This window comes from Bombina bombina, chromosome 4 (assembly GCF_027579735.1).
Source record: "Bombina bombina isolate aBomBom1 chromosome 4, aBomBom1.pri, whole genome shotgun sequence".
Lineage (NCBI taxonomy): Eukaryota > Metazoa > Chordata > Amphibia > Anura > Bombinatoridae > Bombina > Bombina bombina.
In genome coordinates, this window is record NC_069502.1 from 679,343,639 (window position 1) to 679,359,313 (window position 15,675).

General features: G+C 40.3%; 1 protein-coding gene across 1 annotated transcript in view; it reads right to left on the minus strand.

The window, feature by feature from the left end:
* Window positions 1-15,675, minus strand: part of IFNGR1 (interferon gamma receptor 1) — a 482,099-nt gene that overhangs the window by 324,456 nt on the left and 141,968 nt on the right. The window contains exon 2 of the mRNA XM_053712170.1: window positions 14,437-14,548. Within this exon, the coding sequence (XP_053568145.1) occupies window positions 14,437-14,548 (112 nt within the window). The remainder of the gene's footprint in view (window positions 1-14,436; window positions 14,549-15,675) is intronic.

Sequence of the window (15,675 nt, forward strand, 5' to 3'; positions counted from 1 at the left end):
TCCCGCAAGTTATGGCTGCTCCTGTTTCCACTGATGCACTTAGTCCTACCAGGAGCTGGTCCGGTTCTGCACCTCTACCTCAACGATACCGGTCTCCTACGTGTTCGTTCCCACCCATGCCTCCCTCTCCTCCCATGCCTCCTGGTCCCGAGTCACCAGGTCTGAGACAATGCAAGGGCGAAGCATACTGAACAAAGGCCCTTTAAATAAGTGATGACATCACAATTCTGAGACTGCATCCTGTCTCACATGGATGATGTAAACCAGTCTGGCCATAAAATGAAGTGCAGGAAGTGAGCAGCATCTCCCAGAATGCACCAAAGTCAGCAAGAGAGGTGAGTAAAATGGCTGCCAGCAGCACATGGCAAACAAGGCAGGAAAAAACCCTGACAGATATAGACTATTTGTATGGTGCTTACATTGCATTCCACTTTCCAGGTCAGATTGTCTAGATTACCTGGGATAAGCTGTGTGCCTTATTCATTTTACTCATCCATTCCTCATCATTTCTCCCTGTCCCTCCAGGTAATAAAATCTGAATGAACATTAGGGTTCACAAGCTTTCCTCTGCTAACTTGATGCTGTGTGGTCTTCCGAGTTATTTTAATGTGGCCATATTCATAAAATATCTAATTCTGTAGGGGGGGGAAGCAGTTTATATCCTTTTTGTATTTTTACTACTTTCCCTTACCTGCACCTAGAGGGCATTGCTACTTCTATTAACACACTGATTTGCAGAGCTGTGCCGGAGGGTTTACAGTTGATAACCTTCAAAGCATACATAAATCAAAATACGTCACCGAGGAAGATTCCTCCAGACTTTCTAATAGCATAGAATTGTCCATAATAATAGAAAAACATAATTTATGTAAGAACTTACCTGATAAATTCATTTCTTTCATATTAGCAAGAGTCCATGAGCTAGTGACGTATGGGATATACATTCCTACCAGGAGGGGCAAAGTTTCCCAAACCTCAAAATGCCTATAAATACACCCCTCACCACAACCACAAATCAGTTTAACGAATAGCCAAGTAGTGGGGTGATAAGAAAAAAGTGCGAAAGCATAAAAAATAAGGAATTGGAATAATTGTGCTTTATACAAAAAAATCATAACCACCACAAAAAAGGGTGGGCCTCATGGACTCTTGCTAATATGAAAGAAATGAATTTATCAGGTAAGTTCTTACATAAATTATGTTTTCTTTCATGTAATTAGCAAGAGTCCATGAGCTAGTGACGTATGGGATAATGACTACCCAAGATGTGGATCTTTCCACACAAGAGTCACTAGAGAGGGAGGGATAAAATAAAGACAGCCAATTCCTGCTGAAAATAATCCACACCCAAAATAAAGTTTAATGAAAACATAAGCAGAAGATTCAAACTGAACCCGCTGCCTCAAGTACTTTTCTACCAAAAACTGCTTCAGAAGAAGAAATCACATCAAAAATGGTAGAATTTAGTAAAAGTATGCAAAGAGGACCAAGTTGCTGCTTTGCAAATCTGATCAACCGAAGCTTCATTCCTAAACGCCCAGGAAGTAGAAACTGACCTAGTGGAATGAGCTGTAATCCTTTGAGGCAGAGTTTTACCCGACTCGACATAGGCATGATGAATTAAAGATTTCAACCAAGACGCCAAAGAAATGGCAGAAGCTTTCTGGCCTTTTCTAGAACCGTAAAAGATGACAAATAGACTAGAAGTCTTTCAGAAAGACTTAGTAGCTTCAACTTAATATTTCAGAGCTCTAACAACATCCAAAGAATGCAATGATTTCTCCTTAGAATTCTTAGGATTAGGACATAATGAAGGAACCACAATTTCTCTACTAATGTTGTTAGAATTCACAACCTTAGGAAAAAATTCAAAAGAAGTTCGCAACACCGCCTTATCCTGATGAAAAATCAGAAAAGGAGACTCACAAGAAAGAGCAGATAATTCAGAGACTCTTCTGGCAGAAGAGATGGCCAAAAGAAACAAAACTTTCCAAGAAAGAAGTTTAATGTCCAATGAATGCATGGGTTCAAAAGGAGGAACTAGAAGAGCCCCCAGAACCAAATTCAAACTCCAAGGAGGAGAAATTGACTGAATGACAGGTTTTATACGAACCAAGTCTTGTACAAAACAATGAAAATCAGGAAGATTAGCAATCTTTCTGTGAAAAAGAACAGAAAGAGCAGAGATTTGTCCTGTCAAGGAACTTGCGGACAAACCTTTATCTAAACCATCCTGAAGAAACTGAAAAATTCTCAGAATTCTAAAAGAATGCCAGGAAAAATAATGAGAAGACACCAAGAAATATAAGTCTTCCAGACTCTATAATATATCTCTCTAGATACAGATTTACGAGCCTGTAACATAGTAATAATCACAGAGTCAGAGAAACCTCTTTGACTAAGAATCAAGCGTTCAATCTCCATACCTTTAAATTTAAGGATTTGAGATCCTGATGGAAAAAAAGGACCTTGCGACAGAAGGTCTGGTCTTAACGGAAGAGTCCACGGTTGGCAAGAGGCCATCCGAACAAGATCCGTATACCAAAATCTGTGAGGCCATGCTGGAGCTACCAGCAGAACAAACGAGCATTCCTTCAGAATCTTGGAAATTATTCTTGGAAGAAGAACTTGAGGCGGAAAGATATAGGCAGGATGATACTTCCAAGGAAGTGATAATGCATTCACTGCCTCCGCCTGAGGATCCCGGGATCCGAACAGATACCTGGGAAGTTTCTTATTTAGATGAGAAGCCATCAGATCTATTTCTGGAAGTTCTCACATTTGAACAATCTGAAGAAATACCTCTGGGAGAAGACCATTCGCCCGGATTTGGCGACTGAGATAATCCGCTTCCCAATTGTCTATACCTGGGAAATGAACCGCAGAGATTAGACAGGAGCTGGATTCCGCCCAAACCAGAATTCGAGATACTTCTTTCATAGCCAGAGGACTGTGAGTCCCTCCTTGATGATTTATGTATGCCACAGTTGTGACATTGTCTGTCTGAAAACAAATGAACGACTCTCTCTCTTCAGAAGAGGCCAAGACTGAAGAGGTCTGAAAATTGCACGGAGTTCCAAAATATTGATCGGTAATCTCACCTCCTGAGATTCCCAAACCCCTTGTGCCGTCAGAGACCCCCACACAGCTCCCCAACCTGTAAGACTTGCATCTGTTGAAATTACAGTCCAGGTCGGAAGAACAAAAGAAGCCCCCTGAACTAAACGATGGTGATCTGTCCACCACGTCAGAGTGTCGTACAATCGGTTTTAAAGATATTAATTGAGATATCTTTGTGTAATCCCTGCACCATTGGTTCAGCATACAGAGCTTAAGAGGTCGCATGTGAAAATGAGCAAAGGAGATCGCGTCTGATGCCGCAGTCATAAGACCTAAAATTTCCATGCATAAGGCTACCAAAGGGAATGATTGTGACTGAAGGTTTTGACAAGCTGATATCAATGTTAAACGTCTCTTGTCCGACAAAGACAGAGTCATGGACACTGAATCTATCTGGAAACCTAAAAAGGTTACCCTTGTCTGAGGAATCAATTAACTTTTTGGTAAATTGATCCTCCAACCATGATCTTAAAGAAACAACACAAGTCGATTCGTATGAGATTCTGCTAAATGTGAAGACTGAGCAAGTACCAAGATATCGTCCAAATAAGGAAATACCAATACCCTGTTTTCTGATTACAGACAGAAGGGCACCGAGAACCTTTGGCCTAGCATCAGCTCCAAGAATTTTTTACAAACTGTAGAGCCACAAACTGGTAATGCTTGTCTAGAAAAGAGAATCTCAGAAACTAAAAGTGATCTGGATGAATCGGAATATGCAGATATGCATCCTGTAAATCTATTGCAGACATATAATGCCCTTGCTGAACAAAAGGCAGGATAGTCCTTACAGTTACCATCTTGAATGTTGGTATCCTTACATAACGATTCAATATTGATAGATCCGGAACTGGTCTGAAGGATTTGACCTTCTTTGGTACAATGAAGAGATTGAATAAAAACCCCAGCCCCTGTTCCAGAACTGGAACTGGCATAATTACTCCAGCCAACTCTAGATCTGAAACACATTTCAGAAATGCTTGAGCCTTTGCTGGGTTTACTGGGACACGGGAAAGAAAAAAATCTCTTTGCAGGAGGCCTTAACTTGAAGCCAATTCTGTACCCTTCTGAAACAATGTTCTGAAACCAGAGACTGTGAACGGAATTGATCCAAATTTCTTTGAAAAAAACGTAATCTGCCCCGTACCAGCTGAGCTGGAATGAGGGCCGCACCTTCATGTGGACTTAGGAGCTGGCTTTGGGTTTCTATAAGGCTTGGATATATTCCAAACTGGAGAAGGTTTCCAAACTGATACCGCTCCTGAGGATGAAGGATCAGGCTTTTGTTCCTTGTTGTGATGAAAGGAACGAAAACGATTATTAGACCTAAATTCACCTTTAGATTTTTTATCCTGTGGTAAAAAAGTTCCCTTCCCTCCAGTAACAGTTGAGATAATAGAATCCAACTGAGAACCGAATAATTTATTACCCTGGAAAGAAAGGGATAGCAAAGTTGACTTAGAAGACATATCAGCATTCCAAGTTTTAAGCCATAAAGCTCTTCTAGCTAAAATAGCTAGAGACATATACCTGACATCAACTCTAATGATATCAAAGATGGCATCACAAATAAAATAATTAGCATGTTATAGAATAATAATGCAATGAGAATTATGATCTGTTATTTGTTGCGCTAAAGCTTCTAACCAAAAAGTTGAAGCTGCAGCAACATCCGCTAAAGATATAGCAGGAGTAGAGACAGCCCCATCAACCTTAGGGATTTTGTCCCAAAATTCTAATCTGTCAGATGGCACAGGATATAATTGCTTAAAACGTTTTAGAAGGAGTAAATGAATTACCCAAATTATTCCATTCCCTGGAAATTACTTCAGAAATAGCACCAGGGACAGGAAACACTTCTGGAATAACTACAGGAGATTTAGAAACCTTATTTAAACGTTTAGATTTAGTATCAAGAGGACCAGAATCCTCAATTCCTAATGCAATTAATACTTCTTTAAGTAAAGAACAAATAATTCCATCTTGAACAAATACGAAGATTTATCAGCATCAACCTCTGAGACAGAAACCTCTGAACCAGAAGAACCATTATCAGTATCAGAATGATGATGTTCATTTAAAAATTCATCTGAAAAAAGAGAAGTTTTAAAAGACTTTTATGTATACTAGAAGGAGAAATAACAGACATAGCCTTCTTAATGGATTTAGAAACAAAATCTCTTATGTTATCAGGAACACTCTGAGCATTAGATGTTGACGGAACAGCAACAGGTAATGTAACAGTACTAAAGGAAATTTTATCTGCATTAACAAGTTTGTCATGATATTTAATACAAACAACAGCTGGAGGAACAGATACCAAAAGTTTATAGCAGATACACTTAGCTTTGGTAGTTCCAGCACCGGGCAGCGATTTTCCTGAAGTATCTTCTGACTCAGTTGCAACGTGGAACATCTTGCAATATGTAATAGAAAAAAACAACATATAAAGCAAAATTGATCAAATTCCTTAAATGACAGTTTCAGGAATGGGAAAAAATGCCAGTGAACAAGCTTCTAGCAACCAGAAGCAATAAAAAAATGAGACTTAAATAATGTGGAGACAAAAGTGACGCCCATATTTTTTTAGCGCCAAATAAGACGCCCACATTATTTGGCGCCTAAATGCTTTTGGCGCCAAAGATGACGCCACATCCGACACTTTTGACGCAAAAGAACGTCAAAAAATGACGCATCTTCCGGCGACACGTATGACGCCGGAAACAGAAAAAAAAATTTGCGCCAAAAAAGTCCGCGCCAAGAATGACTCAATAAAATGAAGCATTTTCAGCCCCCGCGAGCCTAACAGCCCACAGGAAAAAGTCAAATTTTTTAAGGTAAGAAAAAATGATTGATTCAAATGCATTATCCCAAATATGAAACTGACTGTCTGAAAATAAGGAAAGTTGAATATCCTGAGTCAAGGCAAATAAATGTTTGAATACATATATTTAAGCTATGGTTGGGCACTTTTTTATAAAGTTCTAGAGTGTCACAGAAAATAAGACTTACTTACCCCAGGACACTCATCTACATGTTGTAGAAAGCCAAACCAGTGCTGAAACGAAAATCAGCAGAGGTAATGGTATATATATATATATATATATATATATATATATATATATATATATATATATATATATATATATATATATATATATATATATATATATATATATATATATATATAAATATAAATATAAGAGTATATCGTCGATCTGAAAAGGGAGGTAAGAGATGAATCTCTACGACCGATAACAGAGAACCTATGAAATAGACCCCGTAGAAGGAGATCATTGCATTCAAATAGGTAATACTCTCCTCACATCCCTCTGACATTCACTGCACGCTGAGAGGAAAACCGGGCTCCAACCTGCTGCGGAGCGCATATCAACGTAGAATCTAGCACAAACTTACTTCACCACCTCCATAGGAGGCAAAGTTTGTAAAACTGATTTGTGGGTGTGGTGAGGGGTGTATTTATAGGCATTTTAAGGTTTGGGAAACTTTGCCCCTCCTGGTAGGAATGTATATCCCATACGTCACTAGCTCATGGACTCTTGCTAATTACATGAAAGAAAAATATTTGTTAACAAGCACTAAACGGTAAGCACTGTTTAGGGCGCCTTACCCACTCCAAGTTGGCAGAGCCGTGTTGCTACCGCTCTCCCACAGGACTACTGCGCAGTGGATCCGAATCGGAAATGGCACAAAAATGCACTAGGGCAGATACAAGGTCGCCACCCACTGCTGCGGCCCATATTAACACATAGCATTCTATTACACCCTGTCACAGGGTCACTGTTCTGTTAACATGTCAAGGCGCAGCCCTCACAGCCCCTATGGCTGGAGTTCAGAGGGATACGAATGTGCACAAGACAGATCCCAGCGCAGGAACAAGACCAATCCCACCTCCTTATTAGACAAAATGCCATGAAAGAGGGGCAAACTCACCTATCAAATCTGTAATTTGTGTGAAACTCACTGCATTATCAGACAGGGGATTTAGATTAAACTGGAAAGAGGCATGGGAAACCCAGTGTTGACCAGCACAATATATACCAATACTCTGAGATTTACATGAATATATTATCCCAGGCATACTGAGCCAATCCATCTTAATCTTAATTTCTTCTTAAAAAAACATCTCCATGATACGAGGCAAAGAACTACTGGAGGGTAGAGGAAGTGGGAATGATATTTATAGTCTTTATTCAGTTTTGCTTCTTATCCCTTCCAAAGAAGGCAGGACAAGGGCACTATCCCTTGCACCAGTGTTAATTTTTTAGAGCCCCTAGCACCTGCTCATTTAAATGATCTAGTATTTTGCAATTTTATATCCCTTTTTTATTGCATTATGACTTGCCTATAACAGTTTTACACCAGAAAAGGGATATAGACGGCTACAGAGTAGCAAATCATTAATTTTATCTAGCTGAACACATTGGTAAACTAATTACCAGAGGCCTATGCAGATAACTAACAATCACCAGGTATCTCCCGGCAGTGCATTGCTGCTCCTGAGTCTACCTAGATATGCTTTTCAAAAGGAGAACAATGTAAATCTGAGAATAGGAGAAAACAGAAAAGCCTGTTAAAATTGTATTCTATCTGTACCATGAAAGTTTATTATAGATTTATCTCTTTAAAGAATTCCATCAATTACTAAATGCAGGGCTTAAACTAGTACCCAAAGCTAAACACCCCAAAATAGAGTGAGTTGGAAAATGATACCGCAAAACCAAGTTTCAGCAAAGCAGGTAAATACAATCTCTTACCAAAATAAAAAAGAATTTATGCTTACCTGATAAATTGCTTTCTTTTGCGATGTACTGAGTCCACGGTTTCATCCTTACTTGTGGGATATTATCCTTCCCTACAGGAAGTGGCAAAGAGAGCACCCACAGCAGAGCTGTATATATAGCTCCTCCCTTAACTCCACCCCCCAGTCATTCGACCAAAGGCTTAGGAAGAAAAAGGAGAAACTATAAGGTGCAGAGGTGACTGAAGTTTTCAATAAAAAATACTATCTGTCTTGAATAGACAGGGCGGGCCGTGGAATCGGTACATCGCAAAAGAAAGAAATTTATCAGGTAAGCATAAATTCCGTTTTCTTTTGCAAGATGTACAGAGTCCACGGTTTCATCCTTACTTGTGGGATACCAATACCAAAGCTTTAGGACACGGATGAAGGGAGGGACAAGACAGGAACCTAAACGGAAGGCACCACTGCTTGCAGAACCTCTCTCCCAAAAATAGCCTCCGAAGAAGCAAAAGTATCAAATTTGGAAATTTGGAAAAGGTATGAAGCGAAGACCAAGTCGCAGCCTTACAAATTTGTTCAACAGAAGCATCATTTTTAAAAGCCCATGTGGAAGCCAACGCTCTAGTAGAGTGAGCTGTAATCCTTTCGGGAGGCTGCTGTCCAGCAGTCTCATATGCCAAACGGATGATGTTTTTCAGCCAAAAGGAAAGAGGTAGCCGTAGGCTTTAGACATCTACGCTTTCCAGAATAGACAACAAAGAAGATGTTTGACGGAGATCTTTGGTTGCTTGCAAATAAAACTTCAAAGCATGAACCACGTCCAAGTTGTGCAACAGACGTTCATTCTTAGAAGGATTAGGACACAGAGAAGGAACAACAATTTCCTGATTGATATTCCTGTTAGAAACAACCTTAGGAAGGAATCCAGGTTTGGTACGCAAAACCACCTTATCAGCATGGAAAACAAGATAAGGCGAGTCACATTGCAATGCAGATAGTTCAGAAACTCTTCGAGTCGAAGAGATAGCAACTAGAAACAGAACTTTCCAAGATAGAAGCTTAATATCTATGGATTGCATGGGTTCAAACGGATCCCCTTGAAGAACTTTAAGAACTAAATTCAAACTCCATGGCGGAGCAACAGGTTTAAACACAGGCTTGATTTCAACTAAAGCCTGACAGAACGCCTGGGACATCTGCCAGACGCTTGTGCAATAGAATAGACAAAGCAGATATCTGTCCTTTTAAGGAACTAGCTGACAATCCCTTCTCCAATCCTTGGAAACCTGATCTTACTCCATGAGTAGCCTTTGGATTCGCACCAATAAAGATATTTACGCCATATCTTATGATAGATTTTCCTGGTGACAGGCTATCGAGCCTGAATCAAGGTATCTATGACCGACTCAGAGAAACCCCGCTTGGATAAAATCAAGCGTTCAATCTCCAAGCAGTCAGTCGCTGAGAAATTAGATTTGGATGCTTGAACGGACCTTGAATCAAAAGGTCCTGTCTCAGCGGTAGAGTCCATGGTGGAAGAGAATACATGTCCACCAGGTCTGCATACCAAGTCCAGCGTGGCCACGCAGGTGCTATCAAAATCACCAAAGCGCTCTCCTGTTTGATTCTAGCAATCAGACGAGGAAGGAGAGGGAATGGTGGAAACACAAGCCAGGTTGAACGACCAGGGTACTGCTAGAGCATCTATCAGTACGGCCTGAGGATCCCTTGACCTGGACCCGTAACAAGGAAGTTAGGCGTTCTGACGAGACGCCATCAGATCCAATTCTGGTGTGCCCCATAGCTGAATCAGTTGAGCAAACACCTCCGGATGGAGTTCCCACTCCCCCGGATGAAAAGTCTGACGACTTAGAAAATCCGCCTCCCAGTTCTCTACCCCTGGGATATAAATTGCTGATAGATGGCAAGAGTGAGTTGCTGCCCATCGGATTATTTTGGAAACTTCTATCATCGCTAGGGAACACCTTGTTCCCCCTGATGATTGATATAAGCCATAGTCGTGATGTTGTCCGACTGAAATCTGATGAATCTGGCCGAAGCCAGCTGAGGCCACACCTGAAGAGCATTGATTATCGCCCTCAGTTCTAGAATATTTATCGGTAGGAGGGCCTCCTCCTGAGTTCACAAACCCTGTGCTTTCAGGGAATTCCAGACTGCACCCCAGCCCAGTAGGCTGGTGTCTGTCGTCACTATGACCCACGCTGGCCTGCGGAAACACATTCCCTGGGACAGGTGATCCTGTGACAACCACCAAGAAGAGAATCTCTGGACTCCTGATCCAGATTTATCTGAGGAGATAAAACTGCATAATCCCCATTCCACTGTCCGAGCATGCATAGTTGCAGTGGTCTGAGATGTAAGCGAGCAAACGGAACTATGTCCATTGCCGCTACCATTAGTCCGATTACCTCCATACACTGAGCCACTGACGGCCGAGGAATGGAATGAAGAGCTCGGCAGGTGGCTAAAATTTTTGATTCCTGACCTCTGTCAGAAATATTTTCATGTCCACCGAGTCTATCAGAGTCCCTAGGAATGAAACTCTTGTGAGAGGGGAAAGAGAACTCTTTTTTTACGTTCACCTTCCACCCATGAGATCCTAGAAAAGCCAACACGATGTCCGTGTGAGACTTGGCTAGTTGGAAAGTCGATGCTTGAATTAAGATATCATCTAGATAAGGCGCCACTGCTATGCCCCGCGGCCTTAGGACAGCCAGAAGGGACCCTAGCACCTTTGTGAAAATTCTGGGAGCCGTGGCCAACCCAAAGCGAAGAGCCACAAATTGGTAATGCCTGTCCAGAAAGGCGAACCTGAGGAACTGGTGATGATCTCTGTGAATAGGGATATGTAGATATGCATCCTTTAAGTCCACGGCGGTCATATATTGACCCTCCTGGATCATTGGTAAAATAGTCTGAATGGTCTCCATCTTGAAGGATGGGACTCTGAGGAATTGGTTTAGGATCTTAAGATCTAAGATTGGTCTGAAGGTTCCCTCCTTTTTGGGAACCACAAACAGATTGGAGTAAAACCCTTGCCCTTGTTCTGCTTTCGGAACAGGGCGGATCACTCCCATGGTATGTAGGTCTTCTACACAGCCTAAGAACGCCTCTCTTTTTGTCTGGTAGGCCTTTCCAGTGTAGACAGGAACCTCTAAATATTTGTCCATTTTATACAATTCCTCTGGAACTACAATAGGGTCACAATCATCCAGTCTCGCTAAAATCTCCCTGAGCAACAAGAGGTGGTGTTCTAGCTTAAATTTAAAGGCCGTCATATCCGAGTCTGTCTGAGGGAACATCTTTCCTGAATCAGAAATCTCTCCCTCAGACAGCAAATCCCTAGCCCCTACTTCAGAACATTGTGAGGGTACATCGGACACGGCTACTAAAGCGTCAGAGGGCTCAGCATTTGTTCTTAACACAGAGCTACTGCGCTTCCCTTGCAACCCAGGCAGTTTAGATAAAACCTCTGTGAGGGTACAATTCATAACTGTGGCCATACCTTGCAAGGTGAAAGAATTAGATGCACTAGAGGTACTTGGCGTCACTTGTGCGGGCGTTACTGGCTGTGACACTTGGGGAGAACTAGATGGCGAAACCTGATTTACTTCTGTCTGAGAATCATTTAATGCCAAATTTTTATAAGTCAAAATATGCGGTTTGCAATTTATAGACATATCAGTCAGTACATGTGGGACACATTCTAAGAGGGGGCTCCACAATGGCTTCTAAACATATTGAACAAGGAGTTTCCTCAATGTCAGACATGTTGGACAGGCTAGTAATGAGACAAGCAAGCTTGGAAAACACTTTATTCAGTGAAAAAACAACAATTTAAAAAAAAAGGTACTGTGCCTTTAAGAGAAAAAAAGCATACACATTCTGCAAAACTGCTTAAAAATGCATCAAACTTTTTGAATTTTTTACAGCAGATTCAATAAGCTTTAGTAAGATTGCCCCACAAGCAAATGAAACATTTAACCCTTTAATATGGAAACCGGATTGACAAAGTGCCAAAAACCGAAAAAAAAAACCCTGTCAGCACCTTGCCACAGCTCTGCTGTGGCGCCTACCTGCCCTTAGGGATTGTAGCTTGCTGCTTGCCAAGAGAAAACAACTGTGCAACTGAGGCGCGAAATTAGGCCCCACCCATCTCACTCCATGTTTCTAAGGCCTCCAAAAAAAACACCAAAGCGTTTTAACTAGCCATGTGGGTTCTAAAACCCCAAAAAGCCAAGTGTACCCTCAAAGTTGTCCCTCAAAAACGTATTAACAGCACTCCCAGTACACACAAACGTTTGTTCATATCATGCATAGTAATGCCACTATAAGTCTAGGATTACTGCTTACCCTTACCCTCATGGGGATACTGTCAGCCTTTCTGAAATATCAGAGTCTCTCCAGAAAAAATGACTGAACATACCTCATTGCTGTATAGCATGAAAAACGTTCCTCACACTGAAGTTTTCCTGTACTCCTCAGCCTCTGTGGGAACAGCACTGGATCTTAGTTACAAATGCTAAGATCATCATCCTCCAGGCAGAAATCTTCATCCATCTCCTGCCTGAGAGTAAAAAGTACACACCGGTACCATTTTAAAATAAACTCTTTCTTGAAGAAAATAAAAACTTACAGTTTATCACCTCTTTCACTTTACCCTTCCTCTTGCTTAGAGCCGGCAAAGAGAATGACTGGGGGGTGGAGTTAAGGGAGAAGCTATATAGACAGCTCTGCTGTGGGTGCTCTCTTTGCCACTTCCTGTAGGGAAGGATAATATCCCACAAGTAAGGATGAAACCGTGGACTCGGTATATCTTGCAAAAGAAAGACGAGCTAGCACACCTTAAGTTTTCCATCAGCTGGTCTAGTCAACATTTGCTCCTCCTTGTATCAAATGCTTCATAATGCTCACTATGGCAAGTAGGGTGATTGGTATAAAACTGGTCAGTTTTAGTAGATAATTGGTCACAATAATATTCACACACATCTACCCCATAATGGAGCTTTGCCAATGTTAAAGTACTTGATATTAGCTCTTACAAATCAGAGTCCTTCAGTAGCAACACTGAGTATATATATTACTTCTATGTGAGCCTCAAACCACAAGTTGAGAAGTAGTGACCATCTGATAGTTGCTTCCTAACCTCTCAGTCACCTCAGAGGGGACAGACTTACAACACATCAAACTTGACAAGTCCCACTCTTGTGCAATTAGTTGTATGAAAAGGCTGCAGAGCTGGAAAAGTGACAAATAGCTTGCACAATTTTAAATTCTAGCAGAAAATGTGGACTTTCTTACTGTTTATCAGTATGTGGGCAGAAAAGACTCAGAGGCCAAAGTGTCAGTTGGGTACATGTTTACACTTTGTGCTGACTTAGTTTAAATATTTTTTGCAGGGCATTTAAGAGTACTCTGGGTGGCATAGAAAATCAGAAGTCGACCTCATAGCCTTTTTAGAAGGTAAGGGAAATGAACAGCCACTCACTTTGCTGTTACCTCAAAGTCACAAATTTACTAAATAACGCTTTAGCCTTTTGCTTACAAGCCTTTTGTCTTGAAATGAAACCCTTTTTCTTTCATAATGTGGCAAACGTACACAAGTCATCACACCTGGGAATTAAACTCCTGGCCACAAGGAGGAGCACTTCTCCCACTTTCTAGCTTTCAACAGAATTAAATTAAAGGGACATGAAACCCAAACATTTTCTTTCATGATTCAGATAGAGAATACAATTTTAAACAACTTTCTAATTTACTTCTATTATTTAATCTGTTTTATTCTCTTGGTATCATTTGCTGAATGAGCAGCCATGCACTACTGGTTTCTAACTGAACACATGGGTGAGAGCCAATGACAATCAGTTTATATGTGCAGCCACTAATCAACAGCTAAGACCTAGGTTCTCTGCTGCACAGGAACTTTCCTAGATAAACATTTCAGCAAAGGATAACAAGAGAAAGAAGCAAATGAAATAATTCAAGTACATAGGAAAGTTGTTTGAAATTGTATTCACTATCTGAATCATAAAAGAAAAATTTTGGGTTTCATGTCCCTTTAACAACCTTTCGGTACCCATACTGAGTATACATTGTGGCTTCACCTGCCCCAAACTGAGTAGAACTATTTTATCCTATAACAAACCTATCACTGACATTAAATCAAAACATTTACAACTTACCGCTTTCCCATGCCTCATCAACTGGTGTTTCCTCGAAGGGATTTTGAATGGATTTTTTTTTTTCTCTTTCAAGATTCAGACTGCGCATGCAATTTTGAGCAACTTTCTAATTTACTCCTATTATCAATTTTTCTTCGTTCTCTTGCTATCTGTTTAAAAAAGCAGGAATATAAAATCAGCAGCCAGCCCATCTTTGGTTCAGAACCTGGGAAGCCCTTGCTGATTGGTGGCTAAGCTTAGATTCCTGCTTTTCAAATAAAGATACCAAGAGAATGAAGACAGAATAATAGGAGTAATATATATAATATGTAAATATTTATTTTGATATTATGATATACAAATACTTACTCATAACTCCTAAATTCAACTTGAAATAGAGTCTTTTTAGTACTTTGGTAATCCCAGTAGAGAGTAGTATTAAAATTATAGGAGTGAACAGTAAGATTTTCAGGTGCAGAAACTGAAAAAAAAAAAAAAAGTTATTTTTTTTTTTTTAACTCTAATTTAGCTAAGAGGTTACACAATATATACTTTATATAGTAATATAACAAATACTATCATATACTATATACCCTAACATAATATGTATACTTATGTTTTGTTAAATTTTTAAACATAGATTACACATAGCTCTGGATAATAAAAGCAAACTTAAAGGGACAGTCTAGTCAAAATTAAAGGTTAGTATTCTGATAGGGCATGTAATTTATTTTTTTTATCATTTATTTATAACCAGCAATGAGTACAAGTTCCATAATAACAAAAAGAAAAAAAAACATAATTTACGTAAGAACTTACCTGATAAATTCATTTCTTTCATATTAGCAAGAGTCCATGAGCTAGTGACGTATGGGATATACATTCCTACCAGGAGGGGCAAAGTTTCCCAAACCTCAAAATGCCTATAAATACACCCCTCACCACACCCACAAATCAGTTTAACGAATAGCCAAAAAGTGGGGTGATAAGAAAAAAGTGAGAAGCATAAAAATAAGGAATTGGAATAATTGTGCTTTATACAAAAAAATCATAACCACCACAAAAAAGGGTGGGCCTCATGGACTCTTGCTAATATGAAAGAAAACATAATTTATGCTTACCTGATAAATTCCTTTCTTCTGTAGTGTGATCAGTCCACGGGTCATCATTACTTCTGGGATATTACTCCTCCCCAACAGGAAGTGCAAGAGGATTCACCCAGCAGAGCTGCATATAGCTCCTCCCCTCTACGTCACTCCCAGTCATTCGACCAAGGACCAACGAGAAAGGAAAAGCCAAGGGTGAAGTGGTGACTGGAGTATAAATTAAAAAATATTTACCTGCCTTAAAAACAGGGCGGGCCGTGGACTGATCACACTACAGAAGAAAGGAATTTATCAGGTAAGCATAAATTATGTTTTCTTCTGTTAAGTGTGATCAGTCCACGGGTCATCATTACTTCTGGGATACCAATACCAAAGCAAAAGTACACGGATGACGGGAGGGATAGGCAGGCTCTTTATACAGAAGGAACCACTGCCTGAAGAACCTTTCTCCCAAAAATAGCCTCCGATGAAGCAAAAGTGTCAAATTTGTAAAATTTGGAAC